Consider the following 11,299-nt stretch of genomic DNA (forward strand, 5'->3'; position numbering starts at 1 on the left):
TGTTGGTAGATGAAACAAAAGAAGGAGTGAACACTAAGCTTGAGTTGTGGAGAAACAATTTAGAATCTAAGGGATTTAAATTAAGTAGAAAGAAAACAGAATATATGGAATGCAAATTTAGTAAAAATGCAAGAGTGGATGATGTTATAATAAAATTAGAATACCAAATCTTACAAAGAAAATACCATTTTCGATATTTGGGATCAGTGATTCAAAAAGATGGAGAAATCCACGAGGATGTTGCACATAGAATTAAGGCAGGTTGGCTAAAATAGAGAAATGCATAGGGGGTGTTATGTGATGGTAAAATCTCATTAAAATTGAAAGGAAAATTTTATAGGACAGCTATAAGACCAGTCTTGCTGTATGGCTCAGAATGTTGGGCAGTCAAATACTAGCATGAGCAAAAGACGAGTGTAGCGGAGATGAGGATGTTAAGATGGATGTGCGGACATACAAGAAATGATAAAATTAGAAATGAAGTTATTCGTAATAAGGTCGGAGTAGTGCCAATCGAGGAGAAGATGAGAGAGACTAGACTAAGATGGTTTGGTCATGTGAGAAGAAGACTAAGAGACGCTCCTGTGAGGAGAGTTGATGAAATAGAACAATTAGTCACAAAAAGAGGTAGAGGTAGACCCAAGAAGACTTTGGGAGAGATATTAAAATTTGATATGAAATATATGGATCTAAATGAGGATATGACAAAAGACAGAAATACATGGAAGTCTAGAATTCATGTAACCGACCCCACATAGTGGGATAAAGGCTGGATATGTTGTTGTTGTTGTTGTATTGGTTTATATTCAGTTAACCTGAAGTCTAGAAATTAAGGATCACCTATACAATCAAATCAATAGCACCAAATTAGGTTGCATAAGCCTATGATAACTAAGTCTAAAACATTATAAATTTACCCCTTTTATAGGATTGCTTTTGTACTAAATAGTAAGTTTTACAAAAAATATCCCAAACTTTCTTTTAGCTTAGGCTTGTAACTCTAAATAAGATTACCATTTAAATATCTATTATATACCTGTAACATATTACATTTGGATTCCTTGAAAATTTGTTCATAAATTCAATAAGATCAAGTGATTGTTTAAGAGCCAATTCTATAATTTTTTAGAAGTTTAAGGTCCAAATCATAATTTCAGAACTTAGGGGTCAATTCGTATTTTTATAAATTAGGGACCAAGTCATAATCTTATAAACTTTTACGGCCCATTTTAACTTAAAAGGACTAAGGCCCAATTTAAAATTCAAAATGAAGCCCAAAACTCAATTAACATAGCCAAATAGCCCCTTAGCTGAAAACAAAGAAAAGGCAGGTTTCATGGTGGCATCACTACTGACGGTCGATTGCCAGCTAGGGGCCAATGGTTTCAGTGATCAGAATTGATCACCGGAATCCCCCACTTGTGGTGATTAACAATCAAAAGATTAAAGCGATCCATGATCAGATTTTAATGGATCTAAAAATTAATTTTTCAGTTAAGGTTACCATTTTTTGAATAAAACCATTGTTGGCCATTGCCTATGAAGTATTCAGATGATTAGAACCAACCATAAGAATCCTCTCATGTCAGTGACCCACATAATCAAAAGTCAAAAAGAACTAGTAGTTGAATCTTAGTAGATCTAGGTTTAAAGTTGAGATTTACCCCAAATTAATGGCAGTTTGAGGGTCACGGCGGTGTGAGGTGCAAGGTAGTGGCAGCAATGGCAGAGGCAGTGTTTCTAGGCAGTAACCATTGCCAAAGAATGGAAAGGAGGAGGAGGCAACTTGCACTAGAGATGGTGGCTTGTGCTAGCGAGGTGTGGCGATGGCAGTGAGAAATGGTGGCATTGGTGGTTTGTAGTGGTGGCTTCTCTGTGAAAGGGAATAAGGGGTGAATGGTGGATTGCAGTGATCAGATAAGGGAGATGCTGGTGTTGCCATGCGGCGCCCACAAAGAATAGAGAGAACCCTAAGGTTCCCTCTTAATTTATACCATACTTGTGGTCCAACTAGGCACAAGTCGAGCCCTTCCTCATAGTAGATCGTAACCTGTTTTTTCACATTCAACCAACCCAATTTCCTTTCTTTTTCTTATCTTTTTTTTTTTATCGAATAGATTTCAAATTTTAAATTTACCATTTTATTTTCCCCACTTTTAACAATTCAATCCATGAAATTTCAATTTCAAAAATTTTAATTTCTTTCAAATTTTTGGGGTCTTTACATGATCAAATAGTGAGGAAATAGGGGCTAGGTTATAGATTAGTTTATCAAAATGTAATGAATTTGTAAACTTGAGAACATATTCTCAAACAATATAGCATACGGTAGAATTTACCACCATTCATGAAATAAATCTTATAGAGCACATACCTAGGAGATTATGACCTCTCTTTACACTTTGTCACATGAGAACTTCTTGCTTTCTAGAATTCAATGCATTATAATTTCAATTTCTAATGAACATATCAAGGGAATGGATGGTGAAAATTTTGGTTTGACTGGTGCAATAATGATTGGATTATTTAGCTTTTCCTAGGAAAAAAAAAGTCAATTACATTGAATTTGTATAGCTTCTATTTTTCCAAAATCATACTGTTCATAATTCCTATAGTATTTTTCCATGGAATAAACAACATATCGAGCCTTAATCATACTGTATAGGGTCAACTACATGAATAATAGCACACTTATTTTTATTTATGGCCTTATCTTCTGTAAGGCTTTGATGATTCATATCATGCTAAAGAGTCTCTTACAAATCTTTCTTAGTCTTCTTCTACCTCTATTGTTAAGGACTTGTTTGATTCTATCCACTCTCTTTAGAAGAGCCTCGATTGGTCTTCTTCTTACATAACCAAACAATTTTTTAATTATGTCCCATCTATCGTATCTCCAATAGGAGCCGCTCTAACCTTATTGCAAATAATTTTATTTTTAATTTTATCTTTTCTTATATTGTTGGACATCCATCATGACATCCTCATCTCTGTTGCTTATATATTTTGCAATGTTGGTGCTTTATTGCCCAACATTATGTGTTGCACAACAAAGTTAGTCTTATAATTGTCTTATAAAATGTTCTTTTTATGCTCAATAGAATCTTTTTTATCCTGCCTCATTTCCATTATAGCATCCTCATTAATTTCTCCATCTTTTTGAATGATTGATGCATGGTAATTGAACTAATCTTATCTTGGGTGACTTGATCTTCAAGTTTTGCTATAATATCATCCACTTGTATTTTTAACAAAGTCTAAACTTGCATTCCATGTATTCAATTTTGAATCTGCCTGGCTTAAAATCGCCATATCTTGAGTTGGTATTGATGCCTTATTTTGTCTTCCACTATAACAATGTCATTTGCAAATAGCATACACCAAGGCACCTTTGTTTGGATAGGTTTATTGAGTTTATCCATTACTAGGGCAAAGAGATGATGTTTAAATGTATATACTTGATGCAGTCCAATTGTAATTGGAAAACCTCAATATCTCTCCCCACATGTTCTGACATGGGTTTTTCTCCATAATGTGTCTTCAATAACCAGTATATATGCAAATACAAATCCCTTTCTACTCAAAATCCATTCATAAGACTTCTTTAGGAACTTTGTTATAAGGTTTTTCTAAATCTATAAACACCATCTTAGATCTTTTGTTTATCGCTATATGTTTCTATCAAACACCTTAGCTAATATATGCTTCTATTGTTGACCTACCAAGCATGAAACCAAATTGGTTTTCAGACACTATTTCTCTTCTTAATGTTTGCTCATTAGGTGGATTCCTCTATAATCTTCACAACTATGAACATCTCCTTTATTCGTATAAGTAGGCACTTAAGTCCATTGATTCAACATCCTTCTTGATTTAAGGATCACATTTATTTTTTTCATTAATTAAAAGAATTCTCTACTCTCCCATGCATTTCCATGCTTCTACCAGGATATATTTTCTGGTCTAATCTTCACCATTTTCAATGTTTTTGCTTTATTTCATTGGACATATAAGTCTATAAAACATGTAATTCTTATCTTCTTTAAAGTTACTAAGATATCCCACACCATGACACTTATTTCTCCATCTTCATTCAATAACATTGTGAAACCTCTCCTTAATATCAACACCCCCCCCCCCCCCCCCTTCCCTTCCCCCCATTTACTAATCTCCTTTTTTTGTCATTTATGCATTTCAGTTGGCTCAAATCCTTCGTTTCTTCTCCTCTTCCCTTAGTGTTTATTTATATATATATATATATATATATGCATGCATGGATGCATACATATCTTTTTTTGTCAAGTCGTTGGTGTAAATTTTTGTAAGTGTTTTTACTTCTACCTTCTTTGCTTCTTTTTTAAGCCAAAATATTCCTTTTTAGGTTTTCTTCATTATGACATTTATATAAAGGCTTTGTGTAAGCTCTCTTAGTTTTGATTTTTTCTTGTATGTCTTAATTCCACCCCAAAGACTCTTTTTGACTTGAGATTTTTTCCTTCGATTCTCCTCGAACCATTTCTGCCATATTTCTAATAGTGTAGCCATTTCAACCGTGCTTCTCTCCTCAGTCAAATCCTTTTCTCACACTTTTTTTTTCCTTGAAAACAACTTGTCTTAACCTTTAGATCTCACCACCTGATTCTTGGGCTTCTTTATGAATCATTTCTTCTCCAGTTTTTGACATGGATGCCTAAGAACATTAGTCTATGTTGAGTGGCCAAGCATTCTCCCTGTATAGCTTTAAAATCCTGTCAATATAAGTTCTCTTGTCTCATAATCTTATGCCATGAATGAATATAAGATTTATGGAATCGTTAGTTTATCAATGATGTAGATTTGGGATGCGGTTATCTATTGTTTTTGTTCTAGATGCATGCCCTGGATATACCCTTTTTAAGTTTTGTGCGTGTGTTACTCAAAGAACCCTTTTAAATCTGTGTTCCTTTCGGACCTAATTTCTTCTGTCAGTCCCGGCTCTTCTTGTCAATCCAATTGGTCTTAAACCCTTTGTTTTGCTAGTTAATGGTAGCCAGCGCTATAGATTGAAGTTGGCCTTCATTTATTAGTTCCCTAGCTAATCGATCAACCCATTTTGCAGAAGCTGGGGGTGTTGTCACCGATGCTGCAGGAAACCCTTTGGATTTCTCCAAGGGCAGATATCTTGATCTTGACACGGGCATAGTTGTTACCAATCCAAAATTGATGCCTTCGCTCTTGAAGGCCGTGAGAGAATCGCTTGACGAGAAGGCTTCTTCATCCTTGTGACTTCAAAGGTGTGATTATGTTAAGCTTTGCTTTCTGCCTTCCCCCTTTGGTCGACATTTCATTCTCTCAATGCCTTTTTCTGTTACAAAATTGGCTGTCAAGTCGGGAAAAATGTCTTCTTTTTTTTTTTTTTGCCATCCGTTGTATTTCTATGTTGAACGGATGGATGCATGATGCAGCTGCGACAATCAAAATTCCAGGGTGGCTGGAGAGTAGAAACTTTGGGGTCTTCTTCATCCATGCTGAACTGAAATGGCAGGTTTTCTCTTTTCTTTGTTTTTCTTTTTCCCGGTCCGGTGCCACCTTTGTCGGTCTATTCGATCTTTTTTCTTTATTTTTTGTTGGCAGATTGAAGCAAAATAATTAGGATCAAAAGCTGATATGCATGGGCCTCATGGTCACAGTGACAAGAGTGAGCAGTGGTCTTAGATGGCTTGAACAAGTTAAGAATGAGAAATTGAGAGAAGTTGTAAAACCAACCCATTTTCCTCTGTAATTTTTATGCTTAAATGCCATCTTCTACTATCTCCAGGTTTGCAATATGGTGTTTGGTGTTTTCCCTCTTATTTTCGCCGGAATAATATTACTGGATAGTCATTCATGGGAATTTTATTACTGGGAAGATAAGATTGCCACATTTAGTAAAAATTCTAATTTTAAAGTAACATTGTAGTGGTTGGTATTTGAGTAAAAAAATGCTTTAAAATTGAAATTTTATGTTCATAATCGACATTTGTTAAGTATTAATAATCTAAAAGTAACATATCATGTGTTATATTATATTATACATAAAAAGTAAGGATAAAAATGTGTCCATATATGTTGATCACATCATCATATCAACGTCATAAACAAGCAATATGTGTGAAGTGTTTGCTAGTCGCATGCAAAAAGAATTCAAAAGGAGCACTATGGGTGACTGAAATTGTTTTCTAGGAATTCAAATAAAACAATTGGAAGAAGGAAATTTTAGAAATCTATCCCAATGCATGAGACAATTGGTAAAGACATTTGAATGTAAACTACAACAATTGCTTTCTAGGACACCCATGGGGATATACTCTTAAAATTTAACAAGAAGAAAAATACAGTAATGATTGGTTTTTTATTATATTTTATTTTATTTATAAGTTAGTGGTTATGATATTATTTTACGTGTGTGTTTATGTAAGATTTAATTTAATCTTATTTAATTATCACTAAAAGAATTAATGTTCAAATATTTATTTAGAACATAAGAGATAGATCTATTTATCCTAAAACTATATATTTTAAACTCAAAGGTATGTTGAGGTGAATTTTGTTAGTAGCATAATTGATAAAAAATAATACATAAAGGATCTGTTTGATTGGTTATTTTTTTTTATAGACAATATTTATTTTTTACTTAAATTTTAGCTTTTGAGGTGTTTGATTGGTTAAAATTTTTATGAAAAATATTTTCTCATGATCACGTGATATATTTTTACTTTTGTTGGAATTAGTTTTCTTATAAGGAGTATATGTAATTCACACTACATTTTCCTTCCACCATCACCTATCAATGGAGAAGAGCTGATCGGGACGAAGGATTTCACCTTTTGGTCCCAAAAAGAGAAGGATCGGCCAGATTCAATAGTTACAGCTGCCATCGGTGGGCAGGACAACTTGCAGTGGAGGCCACCAACGAAATTGATACAAAATAATACACAAAGTAGAATTTGTCCATTCTTCCTTCCCAGCAATCTTTGATTTTTTGGTTTAGCAAGAAAAAGACTTGAGTTGAGCATCCGGTTAAAGTTTGTCAATGATCACTAAACCAGCAGACCAAGTAGATTGAGTGGAGCCTCCCTTTCCCTTTGAAGTTTTGTTGCCAATGATCGGGATAGGATGAATAGAACCTCTCTCTCTCTCTCTCTCTCTCTCTCTCTCTCTCTCTCTCTATTGATGGTTGAGCACTGCAGGTGGAGCATCAGATCCTCTTGTTGAGATTAGAATTAATTTAATTTTAATTGTCATCGTTACAGCTGATGCAAATTCTTAAAAAAGGTAAGAGACTTCAGCTGATGCCTTTTCTCTCTTATGTATATTCAAATTCGTAGAAACCCAGCTGCAAATGATCATCTCTTCTATTGATCCTATTCCTACCCCTCCTTGCGCGTCCCTGATAGCACACTGTATCAGAACCCGAAACCTCAGGCTGGGGAAGATCCTGCACTCATACCTTATCAAAACCGCGCTCGCTCTCGACGTCTTCCTGGCCAATCGTCTCGTAGACATGTACTCGAAATGCGAGTCTTTGGGTTGTGCCCAGAAGGCTTTTGATGATCTTCCGACCAAAAACACGCATTCATGGAACACGATCATCTCGGCTTACTCTCAGATGGGGCGTTTTGATAGAGCACACCACTTGTTTGATGAGATGCCTGAGCCAAACCTTGTTAGCTACAATTCGTTGATTTCTAGTCTAAGCCACCATGGGTTTTACAAGGAATCAATAGCTGTCTTCAGAAGACTGCAGAACGAGTATAATGGGGTGGTTATGGATGAGTTCACGGTGGTTAGTGCAGTGGGCAGTTGTGCATGTTTGGGTGCATTGCAGTTATTGCGCCAAGTTCATGGAGTTGCTTTGGTGATTGGTGTGAGATTTAATGTTGCAGTATATAATGCTTTGATTGATGCTTATGGGAAATGTGGGATTCCTGATAACTCGTTTTTTATTTTTAGTCAGATGGTGGAAAGGGATGTTGTGTCTTGGACTTGCATGCTTGTCGCTTATGCCCGGGCATCAAGATTGGCAGATGCTTGTAGGGTTTTTGATCAAATGCCCGTCAAGAGCACGGTTACTTGGACTGCTTTGATTGCAGGGTTTGCCCAAAATGGGCATCCTGATGAAGCCCTAGATCTCTTCAGCCAAATGCAGGAAGAAAGTATCCAGCCTAATGCTTTTACGTATGTTAGTGTTCTGAGTGCTTGCGCAGATGTTGCATTTCTTGACAGAGGGAAACAGCTTCATGGATTCATTATTAGGAGTAATAGTGGTGGAGACAAGTTTAATTTGTATCTATTCAATGCTTTAATTGACATGTACTGCAAGTGTGGAGACATGAAATCTGCTTGGACATTATTCAAGGGGATGCCCAGAAAGGATATTGTTTCTTGGAACTCCCTAATAACTGGATTTGCTCAAAACAAGAATGGCCGTGAATCACTTGTCCTATTCAAGAAGATGGTAGAAGCAGGAATAAAACCTAATCATGTCACATTTCTTGGCGTGTTATCTGCCTGTAGTCACGCAGGTCTGGTAGATGAAGGACTCCAAGTTTTGGAATCGATGGAAAGGTATTATACTATAAGCCCAAGATCAGATCACTACACTATGTTGATTGATTTGCTTGGAAGGAAAAACAGACTTGAGGAGGCAACGGAGCTAATAGAGAGAGCTCCAAAAGGATTGAATCAGGTTGGGATGTGGGGTGCGCTTTTGAGTGCCTGTCAGATCCATGGCAATTTGGATCTTGCTTGTAGGGCAGGCGCAACTTTGTTGGAGTTGGAACCTAAAAACGCTGGAAGACATGTTATGCTGTCTAACATATATGTCGCTGCAGGAAAATGGGATGATGCTCGGAAAGTGAGAGTGCTAATGGAGACGAAGGGTTTGACTAAGGAAGCTGGTAATAGTTGGATTGAGGTGAGGAGTACGAGACACCACTTTGTCACCAAAGACAGGTTCCATTACAGGATAGGGGAGATATATGAGTTACTTCACAAACTAGCAGATCAGATGAAGGGTGCTGGATATCTTCATGACATTGTATTTTCTCCTGAAGATGTTGTAATATCCTGATCTTATTGGATGTACAAATTTGCAATTGCAAGGGGATCTGCTCAAACATACTTGAAATCATTTACTGGGAAACGCAATTGGAATGCTATTAGAAAGCTTATGAGAAATCAAGTCCTTTTAACTATTATTGGGAGTTCCCCTGGAAGTAAATACTAGTGATAAAGGATTTTGCTAATCATGGTCACCATAGAAAATCGCTTTAAGGAGTGCTCATATTCCACCCCGCCCTTTTGGAAAATGAACCAAAGATGTTGGAAAATCACTTTAAGGAGTTTTCTTTTCTCTCTTGCATAGTTGCATGTTTTTGGAAAATTCTAGGGTACACATGATGTATCGGTGCACATGCTCATTGATCGTTGGATCAGTGTTAAAAGAATAAAAGGTGTTGGATGAAGAGGATAGGTAACATGCACAACTAGTTTACTATTAGGTCCTTAGTGATATTTCTCCAAATATGAGGGCCCTTTTGGTAATTAAATCGTCTCTTTCTTCTCCTCTCTTTAAGGAGATGGATCCCTCAATAAGACTATTGAACCAAGCATGGGCATGATCTATTAATGTTAAAGTATAAGCTCGACACATAATTGTATCTTCCTATTCATGCAACGATATTAGAGACTTATTGTTTTAAACGTGATCGTGGGAATCTCCCTTCCTTGACTACGTAGCTAGTTGGGGTATTTTAAATTTTTTGGGAAGAGATTTTTCCATTATTTCAAAAGCAAATGGGATTCTTCTCGTTGGCTGGTCTTCTTGTGAAAGCATCAACTTCTTTTGTTCCAAAATCTCTTTTATTATTTTCTTCATATTAGTCATTTTCACGAGAATTTTGGAAGACCGGCTAATAATGACACAATCGGATCGGTCAATCCAGTCAACCATGTCGGAATTGGATGAATAGTATGTCTTCCAAACAAAAATGAGCCATTGAAAAGAACTCATGGGCCCATGAGCCCACTAGCTTTTAGCCAAATTTCGTCGTTTAGGGTGTCAAATTGGCACTTTAATTATTTTGGCAAAAAAATATTATTTTTCTAGATTTTTTGTTTCCTTTTTAATTTAGAGGTCTAATTGTATGACTTCTAATTCCTTTTTTACTAGGATTCTTGTTTAGCAAGTTATTTACTTATTTCCTATGTAATTTGAAATTTTTAATAGTTTTATTATTCCAACATGTAGTTGAATTAGAATAACTAAACTTATTAGGTTTAGGATTTGGTTTACGATTAAGTGTAGGATTTTTATTAGTTTTCAAGTAGAATTAGGATTTAACTATTTTCACCTATTTAAAGGCTTTTCCATTATAAACAAAGGGGGAAAAAAGAAGATTATGAATTGAATTTGAGAGATTTCTCTTTTTATATCTTGTTCTTCAATGAATAAAACTTTGAACTTATCAAATGATTGATTTCTTTGTGGCGTTCAAGACTAGAACTTATCAAAGATCTAAACTGTAAGCACCCTCGCTCGAATATCCCAACCACCCGGTCTATCAGAACGAAAGCGCTTACGGAAGGGAAAAAGAATTAAATATAAGACAAAAATTACCCTGGCATGCATATTTAAGAAATAAAATACCGAAAGCAAAACTACACACATGCATACCCACGAGTACTCCGCTGGAACAGCAGTCGCAGAATATATAAAAATATATACAACACCTGTGCCAACAAATAGAAGATACAAGGAACAACCCGGCACAGTAAAAAATGAGAGACAGAAATCCTAACAAAATATCAGAGACAACGGGGGCAAGCAATTTGTACACCCTACCACACGGCTGGCTACTAGGTGGCGCGATCCTCGCCCTCAACTTTCACTTCACCCTTACCTAGAATGATGGAAAGCAAGTTAATTCGCAAAACTCAGCAAATTATAAGAAAATGAAGGCTATAAAGTGAATAGAAGAGGAGATCACCCCAAACATAGTCTCATACATACACACAAGCCATGAGACACTACAACATAACAGCATAGCATAAAAAAAACACATATTGGTCCTTGGGGCCCACACAAGACACCTGACACCCAAGTCCCATACCAACTTGCCGCTACCCTGAGAGGCAACATAAATCTCCAACAAACCTACGCGCGCTGTCCCGGGTCGGTACTTCCCGTCACCCGTGTGTCCGTATCGGTACTCCCGATACCCGAGCCATAGGCTCCCTCGGAACGATCCTCTCGTCTGAGAACTGATAACTACCAGTA

The 11,299-nt window shown here is 36.3% G+C and overlaps 2 protein-coding genes across 3 annotated transcripts in view; both read left to right on the forward strand.

The window, feature by feature from the left end:
• Positions 1 to 5,807, forward strand: part of LOC127799396 (SAL1 phosphatase-like) — an 85,280-nt gene extending 79,473 nt beyond the window's left edge. Inside the window, exons 8-10 of the mRNA XM_052333397.1 lie at positions 5,099 to 5,273; positions 5,445 to 5,520; positions 5,614 to 5,807. Coding sequence (XP_052189357.1) covers positions 5,099 to 5,265 — 167 coding nt within the window. The 3' untranslated portion in view covers positions 5,266 to 5,273; positions 5,445 to 5,520; positions 5,614 to 5,807. The remainder of the gene's footprint in view (positions 1 to 5,098; positions 5,274 to 5,444; positions 5,521 to 5,613) is intronic.
• A 1,063-nt stretch (positions 5,808 to 6,870) lies between these two features.
• Positions 6,871 to 9,215, forward strand: LOC127799015 (pentatricopeptide repeat-containing protein At2g13600-like). 2 transcript variants are annotated; one of them, XM_052332693.1, is made up of 2 exons: positions 6,871 to 7,293; positions 7,416 to 9,215. In XM_052332693.1, exons 1-2 carry the CDS (start codon positions 7,275 to 7,277, stop codon positions 9,089 to 9,091), a joined length of 1,695 nt encoding a protein of 564 aa, XP_052188653.1. In that variant the 5' UTR covers positions 6,871 to 7,274; the 3' UTR covers positions 9,092 to 9,215. The 2 variants fall into 2 exon arrangements, with proteins under 2 accessions (XP_052188653.1, XP_052188652.1); XM_052332692.1 differs by having other exon boundaries at positions 6,872 to 9,215.
• The last annotated feature ends 2,084 nt before the right edge of the window (positions 9,216 to 11,299 follow it).

This window comes from Diospyros lotus, chromosome 4, assembly GCF_014633365.1.
Source record: "Diospyros lotus cultivar Yz01 chromosome 4, ASM1463336v1, whole genome shotgun sequence".
NCBI classification, from domain to species: domain Eukaryota; kingdom Viridiplantae; phylum Streptophyta; class Magnoliopsida; order Ericales; family Ebenaceae; genus Diospyros; species Diospyros lotus.

Coding starts and splice junctions, on each gene's coding strand:
- LOC127799015 (XM_052332692.1), top strand. CDS start 7,361: ATGATCATCTCTTCTATTGATCCTATTCCTACCCCTCCTTGCGCGTCC.